At 41.7% G+C, this 19,625-nt stretch overlaps 1 protein-coding gene across 3 annotated transcripts in view; it reads left to right on the forward strand.

Moving 5' to 3' along the window:
- The window catches only part of LOC109635286 (metabotropic glutamate receptor 7-like), a 91,977-nt gene that overhangs the window by 49,513 nt on the left and 22,839 nt on the right, over window positions 1-19,625 (forward strand). For all 3 annotated transcript variants that reach the window (XM_069526926.1, XM_020096383.2, XM_020096384.2), the window contains exons 2-6: window positions 5,620-5,836; window positions 11,264-11,399; window positions 12,051-12,205; window positions 16,212-16,349; window positions 18,216-18,416. In XM_069526926.1, the coding sequence (XP_069383027.1) occupies window positions 5,620-5,836; window positions 11,264-11,399; window positions 12,051-12,205; window positions 16,212-16,349; window positions 18,216-18,416 (847 nt within the window). The remainder of the gene's footprint in view (window positions 1-5,619; window positions 5,837-11,263; window positions 11,400-12,050; window positions 12,206-16,211; window positions 16,350-18,215; window positions 18,417-19,625) is intronic.

A 19,625-nucleotide genomic window follows, 5' to 3' on the forward strand; every position in this document is an offset into this window, starting at 1 on the left:
ACCGTGGCTCATTCACTTTAAATGGAGTGATGTTATGCATGGCCAAACTGCATTGTGGTTCCGTTGCTTCATTTTTCTTTTGCTGCGTAAGATAAAAGTTCAGAAAAGCTCAACTTTTCAAGTGCAAGTGGGGGCATCACACAATCAAATCACATTTAAACAAATGCCCAAGAGCAGGCTCTAGCCAATCACGTCATGCAAATGGAAATACCCTGGCAAATGGTCCAGCCTGACATCAAACATCAAAATGAGTGGGGAGAGGAGGCAGAGGCCATTGGTGAACAGACAACAGCAGATATGTTCATATGAATGGTTTTGCATTGGCAATGAACACTGGAGGCTCATTGTTGATTAAAACACTGTAAATTATGAGAAGTGAGTGATGAAATGAAAAATAGGGAGAAAATTGGGGGTGAAAGAGAAACAGGACATTGAGGAGGGGAGAGTTGGCTGGCCTTCGAGCAAATGACTGAGGGCAGATTGTCTCGACTTGGGGGGAAACTGGCAGCCTGAGGACCTCTGCGGGCAGGAAGTGTCTGCTGATCATCTGTGTGGGCGTGTCTGCATGCAGTTAGATGACGGCGAGGGAGGGATGGAGAGAGACACTCTGGAAGATGCGACTCACTTGTTTCTCTTTGACGGGGCTGAAGCACACAGAGGGGCGGGGAACAAGGGAGCGAGGCAGAAAGTCACAGGTTGCGTGAGGCCACAATGATGAAACGCAGCCTTCACAAAAGGAGAGTTTGAGTGAGAGACACAGATGGGCAGAAAGAGATGGGGAGAGAGTGACAGAGAGAGGGAGGGAAAGCTGTCGGTCTCCGCCGCCCTTCCTCCCCGCCTCCTCTGCTGTGCTGTGCTCTGGCGAAGAGAGATTACAAAAGCCCAGCCTGAGGTAGCATGTATAGACACAGTCATTACCTCTGTCCTACTAACAAATGGCACTGCTGTGTGAATGCAAACCAATGGCTTTGTGACCCTGCGAGTCCCTGCACGTCCCTGCTAGATTTGCAGAGCCTTGATTTAGCAGGAGTGGTGTAAAAGTTGATATCTTCTCAATATCTTTATAGGCCTGTTTATCATACTGATATTTTTTGTTTGTGAGATATTGACTGTTGCTGTTTTACAACACCAGGCACTGAAGCTACAAATAAATCTTTTGACGAGGGATCCTTTATTTGAGAGAAAATATTTATTCTACTGGATGGCGGTGTGCAGTGTTTTGAATTGCTTTCAAAATGGCTCCTCAGCCAGTACATAGGATCATATTTACAGTTTGTGTGTACGTGTCGTTGCGCTGGTGTCACGAGGACAATCTGTGCATTGGCATCCGGCCACAGGCAGCATGGGGTTTGAGTCGGGTCTGTCAGAACCCGCTGTCATGTCCGCCGTCACCGTGGAGATTCTTGCAAACAGCCTAGCCGAGCCTGACTGATGTCAAGATATACTTAGAATCTAATCATGCAGCAAATAGAGGCACAGGGATCCCTGCAACAGGAACTGCCTGGCTGCCCTCGCTCCAGTTAAAGCCGCTCATGGGAAACTTTTCAGCTCTGCCACTCACAGCTACTTTTCAGCTGTGTTTTTGAGTTCTGTTCATTAATCGATACCAAAGCCAGTCTGGACAACTCTTTGGTTTTCCATGCCTCATTTTTTGACACTGATGGTGTCTAGTCCGTGCTGCCTTGTGTAGATAAAAGATCTGTGTTTGAAAGATGGCTTTTGTGTTTTTTCATAGGTTTTCTTCTGTGTAGACAGCCTGCCTTTTAATATCTGTAGACTACTACCTTCTCAGATGGCAAGGATAGATGGTTGCCATTACCCCGACCGAGAGTCGTGTTGTGCCATATGCTGCCTGCTTTTCCTCAAATAACATTTCTTTTTGCATCAGCCGTGAGAGAGAGAGGACGGAGCCAGCTCAGCACAGCAAGCTGCATCTGCACGAACCGCTCTCAGCTCGTCGGAATCACATCAGCAGTGCAGGACAGTTAAAGCACAAACATTTCACTCTCTTGCCTTTCTCCGCACCTAGCCCTGGTGCTTGTGGGCTGCTGTATGTGAAAATGCGATGGAAAGGCCAATGCACTCTAATTAACTTCACCTAGCATTCCGTGTGTGAACGTGTCTAACCTTTGCACAACCTTGCTTAGTCACCTCTCCTCCTAAACACTCAGGTTGAAGTTCTCATTTAATGTCAGTACACAGATTACCACCACCCCGACCCCTCACCGCTTCCCCCCACCGGCCTCCCTTTTGTCGTCTTCTTTTTTTTTTCTCAAAACCCTCTTTAGACTTCAGCAACAGATTTTTATTCAGGGCGGCCGCAGCACTTTGTGGTGGTAAATCAATAAAACAGTGTCCCCTATAACAGACCTCTGTGTTTTCCTCCTATCGATCCTGTCAGCCCAGATACATTCAAGAGCAAGCCAGTACGATTACCCTCAGCAATCCGAACTTTGATCTATACTGCAGATGACAGGTGCCAGACATCAGCTAGGGTAATTGTAATACTGAATGGGGGCATTGTTAACCACTCTTTCTTGGCCTGAATTCAGCCGCTTGTGATCAGTCTGCGGTTATAGTTGTCGTCAGTGCTGGCAGTTCACTGTCACACTTTCACCTTGCTAACACTGGAGCATAATCATGTCATGTGTGAAACCATGCTCTACATGTAAGAGCTTCAAATTAAATGATGTTGTGCAAACAGATTCAAGTGTAACTGAGAGAAAGGCAAATTTCTCACATGTGTGATATGATTAAGAAAAATATAAACCCCTGTTCATTCATATTCTATCGAATCATTTACAGAAAATAATTGAAAAATCTTGATTGAAAACATCATGACTTATTATCTCTGTTTTATCTGCTGCTCAGAAGACATTCAAATCTGCTGCAAAAGGGCTCAATTGATATTTGTTTATGGGTATCAATCATGCAACTGACCAAAGTGTAAAAGTTAAAATTTGTTGCTTGAAATCTACTGAGGCATTATCGCTTTCAGAATGATTTAACTTTATCTGTTTATTTCATAATGAAGGTTAAATTACTAACTTGCATTCAACTTTAATTCATAGTCCATTAGCTTCCAGGGAGGGAAAAAAAACACAAAGATGTTAGATTGTAATCAGTGTCAGTTAGTCAGCAACTCCCTATGTCGTGATTCCAGCAGCTTTAATCCTCCCCACACCTCTGCATTTTCTTAATCAAGGTTTCGATCAAGCCCCTTTGTTACCTGGAGATCGAAGTGGTAATTAAAAAAGCAAAAGGCTGTAAATGTGGATGTTTGTTCTTCCAGCTGTAGATTCCTGGGGAATTGGGGGATTGGAGAAATTATATCAGCAGGGTACCAGCCTGAGACAAAGTAAAAAGACATCGCCATCTTAAATGTGTCCCGCAGCAAAAAGCTTCAGAGAGACAAATGTTCAAGCAGCTTTCTATCACAGCTGGGGCAAAGAGGGGATGTGATTCAACAAACTTATTTCACCGTATGACTCCATAGTATTACTGTAGCAGCTCTGTTAGGATAGATCCAGTATCAAATTCTCCTTCACTTTTTGGAAAGAAGGATCTTTCAAATGCAAATCACTGGAGCTGTTGCTTTTCCATTACTTTGCTATGCTCCCGCCTTGACCTGGTGCGCTCTGTCTAGACGGCACTGAAGTGATTCACCTTGTGACGTTGTCGTCACGTTCCCACCTGTGAATTTGTTTAATTGTATCACTGATTTTGCCTTTAGCATCTTTTTCCTTTTTGTTGAAGTGAAACATTGAGTCATCTTGAGCTCAACCTCCTGCTTTGCTCCTCAATTTGTCAGGTTTGTGCAGTTGACCCCCTTTGAGTTGTGGGTCAAAGCTATAACTCACACTCTGAGAGTTGAAGCAATCCCATCAGCGTGCCGCGGTGTCCTCATTCCTGTGTTTCCCCAGCGTCCGCCTGCTTTTGATCACTCTAACAGAAATGGATGGCATTCATACAGTGCTTAGATTAGGCTGTTTGATGAGGTACCTTGCTGGGTTCAAGAGAAATAGATGGATGGCCCTGCTTGTGCATCCACTTGTCTAACAGGAGGTGAACATTTTGATCCCAAACATACCATCAGGTGTGATTGCTTGTTTCAAAACCTCGTCCTGATGCTGAGATGTTTAATACTTGATCAGGCAGCAATGTGAACAATCTTATACTAGATCTCTTTAGCAATCAATTGAATGTATGCTGGGTTTTTGATGATTACGATGAAAAATGTTAGTGCAGACAGAGACATTACTTCCTACAATTACTTTCCTGAGTTTCTGTGCTTGTGTGAAACAAGACTGAAGGTGTGCTCAGGGAGAAAGCGATGTGAATCTTCACCTTGCACCATTTTTGTGAATGTGACCAAACTGCCCCGAGCAGCCAGTGTACTGCACCAACTGTACAGACGTTAGCCGTGAGCTTAGCCAGCAACAGGCACACGGCGACTGTGTCGGCGGGAGTGTTTCTGTGTCGTTCTGCTCAGCATCAATTCGCCAGAGACTCCTCGTTATTTCTGTAATTTCCCTCCTGCATTTCCCCTTTTTCCTCTCTTGTTTATGAAACAGAATGATAAAGCCATGCGAGACATGCAGATCTTTCAGTAAAGTTCAAACACGCAGCAATTTGCGACACCCTCAGTGAATTTGCATTTAATCACATCTTTTTATTCCCTTTGTTAGCAAATTTCACCACCTCCAAAAGTCACTTCACAGTCTGCGTGAACACTCAGTCATCTACTTTGGCTGTAATCGACTGTGTTTGGGCACAGAGGTGATTTGAGCTAAATTTGCATTCTGGCATGTTCACATTGTAGCATACTAACTTTCACCAATTATCACTAAACACAAAGTACAACTCAATATTTAGTCATAGCCCATAAGTATTGGACACATTTTGATGTGATGATGACTCTAAATATATAATCAAGGGATCACAAAACACATATTAACAGATCAACATTTCCCTCCATAGAGTTTTGCTGTTAGCTTGGCTACAATTTCAAATGTTAAAGGGTAAGTGCAACACCTGGAGTCTATTAAGAAGTCTGTTGAACATTAAGAAAAGTGACTGAGTTGCATCTTTCTGCAGAGCTTGATTGATATATCCTTCTGTATTTCCTCATGAGATAGTTTGGTTAATTGCATGTGGAAGTTGTTTGTGATAATTAAGTGTGCTTACACTGCTTTCCGTTAGAAGAGAACACAGTGTGCAAGTTAACATGCACAACCTCTACTCACAAGTTCCTGACAAAGACTTAAGATGACAAAAAAATTAATTTGAGAGATTTATAAAAAATGAAATTAAAATCAAGGTCTTCTTTCTATCCCTTTCTGTAGCCTTCAACTGCATCCAGTGGTCGGTCTCAGTAGATGGAATTTGCTCAGTTGTCGAGCAGATAGATCAGTTTCAAGGGTGTAAGGGATGACATACAAATAAAATGGCAAATAGCACATTTCACTGTATAAGGAGGGATTTTGGACATGGCCACTTGAAAATGTGTTTTATCAGAACAGTCACCATAGCAACCAAATGTGATGCTGAACCACAATAACACCAACACATGAGAGAATGTTTTCTTAGTCTCGCTAATGCCACCTTTTCTCTTCCAAGATCCCGCAGATCAGCTACGCGTCCACAGCCCCAGAGTTGAGTGACGACAGACGCTATGACTTCTTCTCGCGGGTGGTTCCTCCAGACTCGTTCCAGGCCCAGGCTATGGTGGACATCATCCGAGCCCTGGGCTGGACGTACGTCTCCACCATTGCCTCCGAGGGCAGCTACGGAGAAAAGGGAATAGAGGCCTTCACACAACTCTCTAAAGAAGCGGGTAAGGAAGTCGAAGACATCACAAAATGCGCTAATACTTTTTCATATTTTTAATCCCAAACAATTTTTTTTAAACTTGAACTTGCATTTTTGACCCAGAGAAAGGTCAGTCTTCCTTTTCACCATGAAATCGCTTTTCACAGGATGAATTATTGATCTGTTTGGCAGCTTCTGCCTTGGTTCCCCAGTGAGTTGTAGAGTGTTACTGGAAATGTAGACAGAGAAACAGCTTGTAGCAAAGATGCCACACAACAATAACGAGCATTGTCTGTACCCAAGTCATGTTTTTTTTTTTTAAATGTAAGCATTTCAGCTTTTAGCTTGGTGCAACCTCAAAAGAGGGATTGTCTAAAACGTTCTAATGTAGTCTCTTTGGCCAACAGAGTGGAGAGAACGTTCTAGCAACTAGTCATGTGGGAGAGTTTTGTTTTACACTCTGCCTTCCTGCTTCATCCAGCCTCATTTTTTATTCTTCCTAGTGAGAGTGCAGGGCTCTAAGGATGTTAATGATGGTCCGTCAGCTTTATGAGCAGTCAGTTCAAACCACTCTGTTCCAGTCATGTGTGTGTGTGGGTGTAGGTGTGTGTGAGAAGCAGCAGGGATCTGCATCTTACATATTTAGTCTGTTTTAGAAAAGAACCGGGCTTCTCTGCTGAACGTCTCTACACAATTTTTCAGAGAAACCATGTGATTAAAACAGACGGAGAGAGAGAGAGACTGCATGGTCTGGGAGGCAAGCTATTAGAATCTTGTTTGTTGGGTCGTGTAATATAACATTAATGTTGATAGTTTAAAGTAGCAGTGATCCTTGCTCAGCCCCTAACAGTTCATTGTTATGTTTAGATTTGTCTTTGGAGAGGTTATGAGGACCTTGAAGAGTACTTACAGCACAGCAGAGATTTGCATGCAGACAGGATGTTGTGGTTTCGCCTGCAACTGGGCTGAAAATTGTGCACATGCTTGACTCAACTGCTTTTTCCACATTGATGCCGTTGTTGACATGTGGTGGAACATGAGAACCAGGAGTCATTCAGGATAGATTTCAGCAATCACACTGGATGATTGCAAGAGGGTTTTAGCGCACAAAGGGCGGCTATAGCTGTCTTCAAGACTCCAATTCAAGTCTCCATCCTTTTGAGAGAATGCTACCTGGGTTTTTGAAAAATTACCCTCCATTATTCCTGATAGCACATCTATGCAACAAGTATTTGGCTGCTTCTCACCTTCACCTCTTTGGGATCCCAATCCATTTCCCATAAATCTGCAGGGAGCAATCTCTGTCTCTTCTAATAGACTAATGTGCGGAAACCTCTAATATGAGAAAAGCTAATGATATCCCACAGGCACTGATCAGATGCATGAATATTTTATATGTGTGCATTCATGTCCAATGTGATCCCTCGTAAAAACTTTAGGAAGCTGTTTGTGGTGGTGCAATTTGCATTGAGACAGAGAGAGACAGAAAGAGAGAGAGAGGGAATATTGCGTGTATGGGAACAAAAAATAAACGTCTTGCTTTAAGGCTCATATTGGAAGTTTCGTTTCATCTCATATCCTGTGATAAATGCAGTTTCCTCCAGCTGGTTTTCTCAGATATTTTTTTGGTTTTTTTCTATCGCAAAAAAGACGTAAACATTCTGACTCCTGCATAGCTGTGAGGAGAATGGAATTATAAGCCACTGTTGTTGTCGACTCATCCTGTTGCTTCCGAGCTGCAGTCACTTTGCAATATTTTGTATTCATATACAAATGGGAATTATGCCCTCTACAGAAAAGCTTCCAGTACCCAAGCAATCTTATCGTTAATAAACACATTAATTATGTAATAGCGCGACTATACATTCACAGGATTCACTCAGAGGCAGCCGTTCTGCACCAGAACTGACTGAGATGGATTGAATTGAGGAGGCAAACATCTTAGTGAATATGAAAAGGAATATCTGGAAAACACTGTAAGTGTTATAAGTAAAACGATCATTTTTAAGAAATTGCTAAACTGCAGAGTAACACTTTTGGGTGGATGTTGTTGCAGCATCCCAGCAACTTGATCAGTGAGACCTTGAGACGGTTTTCATGGCTGCCTTGTTTGGTTGCAGTGAAATGTCAGATGCATTAGTAGGATTCTCGCTTCACCACTTCAAGGAGAACCTTCCAGAGGACTAATGCAATATGGCTGCCCATTACACAGAGCTGAGACTGGAGTGATGGTCAGCCTGTATTGATCTCCTCTGTTTTCTCTATTCTTTTTTTCGCTCTGCATTCTCTCTCCTGTTTAGGCACTGTTCCATTGCGTACCTTCATCCTGGCTGCAGGTGAAGCTGGCAGAGATTAATCTTGTTTGTATTTTTCTGTGTCTGTCTGGACTCAAGCCAGAACGATTGAGTTCAGTTTTCCCATTTGATAAAAAGACCTGCATTTGAGGAAAACCTCCCACAGAATTTCCCTGCGGAATTGATTGCAGCGAGTTGCCAACACGATGCTTGCTCACATCAGATCTGAGCTGCGTGAGGGGAAAAAAATATCCAGCAAAAGTGAGCCACACATATTCAGCAGTAGGTATGGACAGGGGGAAGAACCTGATGCATCTGAAAATGGCATAAAATACACCATTACATGATCCCTTAACATTTGACAAGTCCCAGAACAGCAGGGGAAAGGAATGCAGGGCACATATATGCCAAATATGAATGTCAGTTGCGTGTCAGTGCGTTTTGATGTGCTCCCACGTGTTCAGGTGGGGAGACTGGAGGGAGTAGGTTTGCCTTTTGACTGTCAAGGTGATAAATATAATTGCAGTGTTGTGGGTCCCCTAGAGGTCTGGGTTTGCAGGGTGTTGAGTAGGCGGGAGCGGAGTCCAATCCAGTTGAATCCAGAGCTTCTAAAATTAAAGGCTTTTGTATTTCACTAAGCTAAATTGCAATGATAGATTCCTCGCCCTGCAGTGCATTTTCAGAACCAAGGGCACAGAGGATGAATAATTAAAGCAGTTAATGCAGTGCATGACCTACTGCACTTAGACAGATAAGTGGAGAACTTCCAAGACCTGAGGAATTTAGCCATCATGATCATTAAGCTCCCATTGATATATTAATCAAATATGGAGCAGAGGGTAGAGGTTATGATGTTTAAACCTTTTATATTATTTTTAGAATTATCAGGTAAATTAATAGGGTGCAGCTAAAATATCAGCATGTCTTACTTCTATTGTCAGTAGAAATGTCATATTTTCAGTGTTTTAGATGGATTTTAAACAAGCGTACATTTCATCCTCACAGTCTCTTAGTGACAGCTGGACAGTACAGTGTTAGTATAGAAAACTTTAACAAGTTGTAATAAAACACTCTCTTCTCCCAGAGCCTGACATTTATCTGTCCCCCATCACACATCTCCAAGACAGTCACGCGGCTCCTCTTTAAGCCCATAGTTTGAATCGATGACTCTTTCAAGCCCTCACATTGCCTTCCAGTGGCAGGTGAAGCCTGTTCGACCCACAGCACAATGCACTGCAAGCACATGACACAGTACTTGCATTTCCATCATGCCTGCCTCTTCAACTAAAGGACAGACTGACCATCTGACTGACTGACAGAGGAGGTATTCTGCAGGCATTCAATAATTTAGCCACCACTGCACAACCACCGGTCCGCAGCCTTTAGGGCAGTCGAAAGTCAGCAGCCCGTTCAGCTGTGGTGCTCTTTTTCTCTGTAGATGAAATCTGCTCCAAGCGCTTCTTATCTTCATCAGTGGCTTGTGTGGTCGCTTCCTCTATTATTCACTGTTGTGATGTACAATACATCTCTGTTCAAGACTTGTACCATTGTTGCTCCTCACACAAAGTTTTTGTCATAATGGAGATAATGGAAATAATAAATTTTTCTCCTACTGTGTGTGTGTGTGTGTGTGTGTGTGTGTGTGTGTGTGTGTGTGTGTGTGTGTGTGTGAGTTATACCTACCTGCAGACATACTATTCCCCCTAGAGCTGAAAGCTGCTGCTCATACACCAGAATCAGATGTTAAGCAGTGGAAGTGCAGTGTCATATAGTTGGATTTATGGCTGAAATCAACTGAATCTCTGCTCTGAATCCCAGCTCTAGTGTCGTCCCTTGGAGACCTAACAATAGAGGCTGCACTGCACAAATGACACCAAGCACGTCTCACTTTAACAGGATGCCACAAGCACCCTGAGCAAAAGCCAGACCATTGGCAGCATCTCCATTGGTACATGTGGTCCATTTAAGCAGGAGAACAGCAGCCATCCGAGAGTATTTTTCTTGCATCAACAAACATCACTAATCCTGCCTGCTGATAAAATAACAGTGTGTTGTTAAGATGCGGTTCAGGAGTCCTTGTTTTGCTATCTTCTGCCTTTAGAAATGCCACAGTAAACTGTGACTGGAGATGTGTGATCTGGCAGCTAAAAGCTGTTTATATCAAAGTAATGAGCCTGAGGAGAACGGCAATTAGGAGATTCCTTCCATTTCTCTGTCTACTCTGGGAAATTCAAACTGAAAGGTTATTGGGTATGCTATTAAAATGCTTGAGTGGGAGAAATTTTAATTGGTTTTTTTGTGTAAAGTTTTGTTGTTGACTCAGGACACAGGCTGCTGCCTTGGTCTAGGCCTACAGTAGTTAGGATGTTCTCTCACACAGGTGATCGTATCTGTTTATCCAAAGTGCTTTAAAGGTTAGCGTGTACTTAGCGTATTATTTTGCTTCTCTATCTGATAATGAGCTATGGAATATAACCCAGAGGACAGCCATAGCTAACAATTTAGAAACTTGCAATTATACCCCATGCTTAATACAGTATGTAGCAACTATTTAGCAACACATGGAAACAGTCGGTACCCTCAATCCTGTTAAAACTCATTAGTGGTGACCTGTCTGAGAGTGATTTATTGTCAGTATTAATATCCTCTTTGTTTGTTATTGCCGGCTGTGCTATCTGATTAGCTCAGGGTTTAACAAGAGATGTTTGATAATGACTTTAAATGAAAAGTCAATGAAAAGCTGCTGGATTTTCACCAATCCATAATATAAAATCTGTAGCTTTACGTCCCTGTTGGTGTGGATTATTGGATTTGCTATAGCAGATATGTTTATAACTCCCTCACTCTGTGAAATGATGCCGGTGCTCAGTCGGGAGGCGCAGTCTGAGTGTTGTATTGCATGCTGCTGTGGTTTGCCGATCATTGCCAAAATGTAAATGTATACACTATAAGGCTATCATTTAGACTGTACAGCGAGCATGACAGCATCAAAACCTCTTTATTGTTCAGATGTGTTTTTCATTTCATTTTGACCTCAGGCTTTGTGTGTGTGTGTGTGTGTGTGTGTGTGTGTGTGTGTGTGTGTGTGTGTGAGAGTGAGTGAAAGGATGAGATCATCCCAGAGGCCTAATCATTTCCTACTCTTTCCCCATTAAAAGGTGGAATCTGTGTTGCGCAGTCTTTGAAAATACCCCACAACCCCAAGCTGGAGGATTATGACAAAGCCATCCAACAACTGCTGGAAACGCAGCACTCGCGGGCAGTCGTCATCTTTGCCAGTGAAGAAGACATACGGTGAGGAGCACAGCACATTGTGCCTTCATCCATGTCGCTCAGGCGTGTTGATGACTTGCCATGTTGGGGTCTTTAATCTCCGAGTCGCAGCTCCTGAAGACAGGCTAGAGGCAGAGATTTACCAATGCGCACAGGACGTCTGCTACACAAATACACCTCCAACAACTCTAACACAAGCACGCCTCTGAGGAAAAGAGGGAATAGGGATCGCAACAAAGCAGCAGAGATATTGTTGCATTTACAATGCCCTGTGGGGAATGTTTATGTAAAGAAACACAGAATCAAACATTTAGTACCTGTAAAGTCAGACTGAAGGATCTAGAAGTGCATATGCCAGTGAAATTCAAAAAAAGTATAGATGATAAAGGGACATGGGGATCAATGAATTTAACTCCTATTCCCTGTTATTTTTAAATGAGATGTAAAAACAACATCTTTTCTCAACACACAACAAAACATAAGCTAGTTCATACAAAATAACAATAGTTTCTTTCTTTTTCACCTTTGATGTGAAGAATGAATGAAGAACAGGACATGACAGAGCTGTAATGTCCAAACAGCACCTTAAAGCCAGCTGTTCCTTTGCGTAATAGGCATTAGATTGCACGCACCTCATGTGCTCCCTCCTAATTCACATGGATGTCCTTGCAGGGGGGTTCTCAATGCCACCAAGAGGGCCAATCAGGTGGGCCATTTCCTGTGGATTGGATCCGACAGCTGGGGAGCCAAGAGCAGTCCCATCCACCAGCTTGAAGATGTGGCGGTTGGAGCAGTCACTATACTGCCCAAGCGCTCCTCCATTAAAGGTACAAACGCTTACACACACACACACACACACACACACACACACACACACACTTATATTGTTTTTCAGTAGGATTATGCAAAATCTACTCAATGGATTTTCACAAAAGTCGATGGAAGGATGGGATGTGGGCCGTAAAACAACTCATTATATTTTGGTGCAGACCCAGTAATTTTTTTTCACTTTCTTTAAAAAATATTTTTTATTTGTTTAGGGCCAAATCATAATATGCGTTATCTCAAGGCACTTTACAGAGAAGGTCAAGACCTTCAAAATGATAGAGAAACACAGTTGCCACAATGAGCAGCACTTTGGAAAGAAGAGTGTGGAAAGAAAAAACTCCCTCATTAACTGGAGGAAACCTCGAGCAGAACCAGACTCAATGTGGGCGGCCATCTGCCTCAACCAGTTGGGGTGAGCAGAGAAAAATGGGGAGGAGAGAGGAGATGGGTGAAAAAGAGTGGAGAGAGAGAGGGGAGGGGGGTCTGGTATGTTTAGGAGAATGATATGTGTGTAATTTGGTGCAGATGCAAAAAAATTCCAGATCTATTGAATTTAAATTAAAATTTCATAAGGGGGGGACTGCTGGCCGACGGGAGAGATTTCTGCTCTACTGAGTGCCATTCTGTTATTGTATTGTGTAATAATAAGAGTAATAAACTTAATTCTTATAGCATTTTTGTCGTCGCTCGTAAAGTGGTTATATGGAGAAGAAATGAGCAGGAAAGTTAAGATAAAGGATAAACCCAGTGTAAGAATAATACAGCCACTATAATTAGTTTAACTTTATGTAATTAAATGACTCTGAAGTTATTTGGTTTATTCACTCTGACTCGACATGATAGATAACACTTTATTAAATGTGACCCTTTACATTGAACTTGTGAAAACGTTACATGGAAATTTAATATGGAATTGAAATACATAAAGTCCTAATTATTTCTTGAGTGAATCAAAGGACAGAGATAGATGAATAAGCAGTCCAGATAAAATCAGGAAAGGCCTTCTGGTATAATTGTGTTCTGAGATATAATGGTAGATTATATAATAATTATTGTATACTATATACTGCAGTCCACTTCATGTACTTTATGATTTTATTGATACAAATTGTCTTATTTGTTTATTTGTATTTGTTTTTTTATGCCTTGTTTGCTTTCGTTTGTGTTCATAATCGAGGCAGATTGATCCTCTTGTCCAAATGGTTATGTCACATACCACAAGTCTAACAGACTGACCTCGTTCCTGGAGATGGACATGTCACCTCTCTTTTTCTCTGCCCCTAAAAACAGCCTACAAAAACGTATTTAGTCTAATACAACAGTCCTGCAGTTACTCCCACCTTGATGACGTTATGATGTTCAGTTTTTAATGACACGGTTTCAGAGGTGTTGATTCTGTGTTTGTGAAACAGTTTGGTCATTGTGAACAATTAAGTTTGTGGTGCCGTTGAGCTGTATTGAATTGTAAAGAGACGCGTTTCTGTTATTTAGCCAAACATCACCGATATAAATGGGTCAAATAAATAGAGACGCCTGTCTATATAAGGCAATAGAATTCAATAACAGCACAAACTACATTGTCCCAGTTGCCTATTGAAACATCCAGCAGATACGGGGGAACTTAAGCATTCATTTAGAGTTGTGCTTCTGGCCTCTTAGCAAATGTTTGATCAATAGTCACTCTCCTTTTAGCCCCGTCTTTGGTCTTTACTGACTCCTGAGATAAATATCTGGTTCTTTAGCCGCTAAATGCTCCCCGATGTTCACCAGCTGGTCTCTAAGTGTGTCTGTCTGCCATTTGATGCTGAGCAGGTAGTTTACAGTGAGTGTTTAGAGCTTTTGTGAAAAAAATTAATAAATAAAGCAGTCCGATGCAGAGTGAGATGATGTGAAAGAGGTGAAAGAGGTGAAAATGAAGTGAACAGTAAAGTTGCAGGTAATAAAACCAAAACAACGAGCTAAAAGACGAAAGATGAAACACTCCTCAGAGCTGAGGGGAGACGGAGAGACATATGATCATTTTCTCTGGGTTCATGAGCGATCCCTTTTAGATTACATAAGTAGCACCATTAAGACAAAAATGGATTAGTACCACTTGAAGAACAGAATACATATTTTTAAAGCATATCCATGTGTTCCTTACTCAGCCCATTTACAACAGTTTTCAGACATGAACACCGTAACATTGGGTGTAGACGTTTTCCAGGGTTTGCCTTTCACATTAGAAGAACGCAGCAGGTGACTGTTTTTTCGGATGAGACAAGTAGAGAACAACAGAAAATGTCTTTGGTTAGAGCATGCAGGAGACAGGATCAATTCCACACATCCCACCTCTCTGAAATATTTGCATTCTTTTTGTTTGTTTTATTAGAAACATCAACATGCCTTCTCATTTTCTGTGAATGTTCTGATCATTTTCCTGCTGTATTACATATTCTCACATGCAGGGCTCACTCGCATGAAATGTACACTTTAGAGAGCACATACAATATACTGGGCTCTGCAAAAATCTGAGATAGACGATGCATTTCAGAGATGACATTTTATTTAACTTCTTTTTTTCTTGTCCCTCTGTCTCATCATTTCTATTTCAGAAGGTGTTTTCCAACTTTTCTCAGAATCACTTTCAACAGTCTTCAGAGAGCAAGAATGAGGCTGTTGGTTGTACACGACCATGACTAACATCAGTTATATATTGGCTATTTTATTATTGAATGCTGAACCAGTGAATGTCACATACACATCAATCAGCGTGGCTTTACTTGCTTTACAAGTTGAAAATCTCCTCTCTCAAACCGCTTGAAATCACTGAACTCTGAATCATTATTGAAAGAAACACAACATAAAAAGTCTATAGCTGGAAATTTTCTTTGCCCTTTCGATCATTTTCAACAATTTATGCCGATAAACTCCAAATGAAATACCATTACTGCTTGTTATTATGTGCTTAGGTGGTGGATTTCTCTCTAAAGCTGCAGCATAAATAGTCCACCCGCAAGAAAAAGGAAGACGATGAGGAAATTATGCTGCTAATTATACGCCGCATTTGTCAGGACATGTACAAATTCACCACACAAATAGAACGTTCTCAGCAGGAACCACCTTATTTAATGTTGTGTCCAGTGTCACAGTCCTAATAACCATTCATCACTACAATTGAGGACATTCTTAAGTCTGAGTTTTATGGAGCTTTGCTTAATTAGGGTAGGTCTAGCCAGGACGACTGTACACTGGCGGCAGCAAGAAAATTATTAATCCACCATGCATCACTGATGGTCTTTTGAAAAGAAAATAAGCTGAGTCATTCAGCTCTGATTAGCCATTATCACCTCTACCCACGACTCAACCGATATGAGAGTGGAGACGTGGACAGAGACACTTTAAAATATGAAATTCATTATTTAAAGACAAGAAAGACACTGCACCGTGAATTTCGCAGTCACGTTTACTTCCCTGACCCACATTGGGTGGGTAAGTTGCACAAACAAAAGAGAGAAATCCAGCACGCAGGCTTTCTTTTCCTTCTGCTTTGTCGCAGCAACTTATCTCTTGTTGAGCTAATGCATCATACAGGCACCTAAGCCCTATTAGGCTAATATATCATTCCTTCAATCCAATTCTTTTGTAATGGATTTTATGAAGTGAAAAAACCCTGTTCAGCACCTACAGGACCTCACCACCCGAGGCAACAGGCTGTGGCACCACTTACAGTCCCTGGGTTATTTATTATGCATCCTGTTTTTTAATTAATGTAATTTCCTAGATGAAAGAAGTGATTAAAGTTCCATGGGGCTTGAGAGGAAGAGGAACCACCATGGTCAAATTGTGATGAAGTAGCGCTTGTTGGTGTACTTCCAACACCTAGCGGCCCAGAACCACACCAAGCCGCTGCTGCCACACTGCTGCCACACTGCTGCCACACTGCTGCGCTTCGTTTCCTCCAGGTTGGAATTGGTCGATAATTGGTCCGGATCTAAGCCATTCTCCTCCTTCCTCTCTTCCCAGGGTTTGATGAATACTTTACTGCACTCACCCTTGAGAACAATCGCAGGAACGTGTGGTTTGCTGAGTTCTGGGAAGAAAACTTTGACTGCCGGCTCCTCAGCGCCTCGAAGAGAGAGGATTCCAGCCGTAAATGCACAGGTACATGAGTTTTGACATTATCAAATTAGGAGAAATGTCTGTAAAACACCAAAGGATGATGCCTAATTTCACTCTAATGTATCAGGCTCAAGTGAACTTGACCTTTTGTTCGTATTAGAAGCTGCAGAGTGTTGGGGTTTTAATTCAACCTCTCTTGTCTGCGGCTCAGCCAGGAAGTCTAACGCCAGGTGTTTCTACCCAGCGGGTGCAGGGCAGGCAGAGTTTATTATTAGAATAATAATGCACCACGTGGTGTTAGTCATAGTACAGTTACAGACCGTCTGCTCCTGTGGCTAATGTCCTGTATCTCTAAAATCCCATTTTCTCTCTATATTCCCCCTTAACCCAGTCACCTTGACGGCTCAGCACAGTCATGACGTGTATATTAACTGCACTGCGCCACAGTGGACTTCATTTAGGTTGGAAATTACAGGAAGGGAAACTAAGTAAATACTGTCCATGCCCCCGTTCTGCTTTATTGCCATCATTGTGGTAGCATTAATGACAGAGCTGCTGATAACATTCTGGCATGTTCCTATTACTTAAACTGTGGCTGCCAGCATTGTGACTGGCATTGCTCTGCATTTATTATCTACGTGGATGATGCCTTTGATTTGGAATGCTGTATTTATCTGGCTTTCAGACTGCAATAACAGTGTGACACAAATTACTGTTTGCTGAGGGATTTTGTTTCCTTTATCATCTTTTTGTTTGGCATCTTTAGTCAAGCATCAGAGACACAGAGGATGGTTGTCCCACTTCATGTGCCCCACAAACCCTCTGTAAAATAACTATTAATGCTTGTTATCTTTTCTTCAGTTGCTCTGAAGATGACTGCAACACTGTCAATTTATTTTATTCTTTTAACACCTTGTGTCAAGCTTGGTATTTATAGATGTTAAATACTAACTGAAGGCTTTTGCATTCAAACACTGTCCATTGAGCCCAAAAAGATAAAAAGGCTACATGTGGGCTGAAATGTGTGCTAAGTTCTGAGAAATGGGCTGAAATGTCAGCACAGATTGCCTTTGACCCTCTTCAGTTAATACAAGTCTTCCACATCATCATATGTGTTCCATTAACATAATATGCTCCTCCACTCAACTTGTAAATTACTACCGGCTATCACCGAAGAGAAAATTGTCTTTTAGTATTCACTGTAATTCTCTTTATGTTTATGATGCAGGTTTGTTATCTGGGAGCTTGAATGGTATGATTATCTTAATGATGATGATGATTATCATTAAAATTAGCAGTAGTATTTTTGTTGTTATTATTTCCATTCACCCTTTGAAACACAGCTTTTATCTACCCAGAGAACAAAATGGCTAATTCGGTTAGTAACAAAAACAAAAATCCAGCAGAGGTTGCACATTATGTATTCAAGCAGTGTCTCAGCAGCATGAAGCAGAAAACCTTTAGAGCAGCCCGTGAAAGAGCAGTAGACTGGGAGGAGGATATAAAAGAGCAGGAAGCCACTGTAGCAGAGCATGTTACTAAAGTTCACGGTGATCTTCATCACCTTGCAGATGGGACAAATGACATCCATTCATAGCAACCTATTACTCTGTAATACACCACAGTAATTCAATCTGAATCTGCTCTATTTGCCACAAACACATTTTCTCACAGTTCAGCTTGATATTTTCCACTTTGGAATAAAATGTGTTTTCGTATTTTCTGTGCCACATCGTCCCTTTAGGTGTAATTCCTTCAAAATCAAAATTCAAAGCAAATGGCGAATGGACGAAGACAAACAACAAAACCAAGCAGGAGATGATGGGGCGTGCTGAGAGAATGTAATGTCTAGTGGCTCGTGGTGTATTTGGTTGTTAGTCATCCCTCTTCCTTTTTTCTTTCCCTCAGGCCAGGAGCGCATCGGGATCAACTCCAAGTACGAGCAGGAAGGAAAGGTACAGTTCGTGATTGACGCGGTGTATGCCATGGCCCACGCTCTCCACAACATGCAGAGGGACTTGTGTCCTGATCATCTTGGCATTTGTCCACAAATGGAGTCTGCGGAAGGAAAGACGCTGCTGAAGTACATACGCAACACCAGCTTCAACGGTGAGTGACACACAGAGGAAACATTCCTACAGACAGCATGGAACAGAACAGTGAAATATTTTTTGTTTTCAGTTTTGGAGACATTTCATAGCTCATACTGACAATGGTAAGTAAGTTCAAATGAGATCACTTGCTGCTTATCATGGCTGCAGATGATTTCTCTTCTGTTGTTTTTTTTTCAACATTGTTTCAAACTCTATTTTGTTGATACAGATAAATCAAGCATACTGTGGATTTGAGAAATACTAGAATAAGAGAGTGTGTAAACATTCATGTGCTTATGGCTGAACCAGCAATAACATAAGTGAGATATGTCTTTGCAATGATATAATGTTTTCTCTCAGTGCTTGAGCGTAAATGAGCCTATGCAGCCCCTAGTACATTAAAGGATACATTTTGTGTTATTGCGGAGATCCATATAAGAAAATGGATGTCACTCTCACATCTGTACAGTAGATATGCAGCAGGAGCCAGCAGCCAGTTAGCTGAGCTTCTCGCAGCTCACTATTTAAAAAATTAATATCCATTCATTATCTATAACGCTTATTCTTTGAGTGTCACAGGGGGAGCTGAAGCCAATCCTAGCGGGCATTGGGCGGATGGCAGGTTACCCTGCCAGTTTATCACAATGCCAACATACAGAGACTAACAATCATTCACACCTACGATCAATTTACAATCTCTAATTAACCTAACCTCAATCTGCATGTCTTTGGACTGTGGGAGGAAGCCTATGGAAATCTCATGCAGACACAGGGATAACACGGGAACCCTCTTATTGTGAAGCGATAGGGCTATCCACTCTTATACCATGCATGCTGTCCAGAAGCATGTTTTTTTAACCTGTAAAAAAAGTGAAAACTCAATGTGGAAAGAAGCAATGCAATGTGTTGATTAATTAACATTTTAGAAAGAGGCAGGCTAGCTCTTTCCCTCTGTTTCCAGTATTTATTCTAAACTAAGGTGATCATATTTTTGCTTCAACAAAATATTTATCAGACTTGGCAAAAGAGCAAATAAGGATAATTGAAATACCAAACTTACTTTTACTGCTATGTTGTCTTAGAATATAAGGTACTGTGGGTTCATTTCGCTCTCTAGGGCCAAGATAAAATATATCTTAGAGAAAAACTGAATAAAGGACATAAAAACCAGAGTCATCTCGAACTATAAAAATTTGGTAATGAATGCATACTGTACCACCTTGTG

Source organism: Paralichthys olivaceus, chromosome 6, assembly GCF_024713975.1.
Source record: "Paralichthys olivaceus isolate ysfri-2021 chromosome 6, ASM2471397v2, whole genome shotgun sequence".
In the NCBI taxonomy this organism is placed as follows: domain Eukaryota; kingdom Metazoa; phylum Chordata; class Actinopteri; order Pleuronectiformes; family Paralichthyidae; genus Paralichthys; species Paralichthys olivaceus.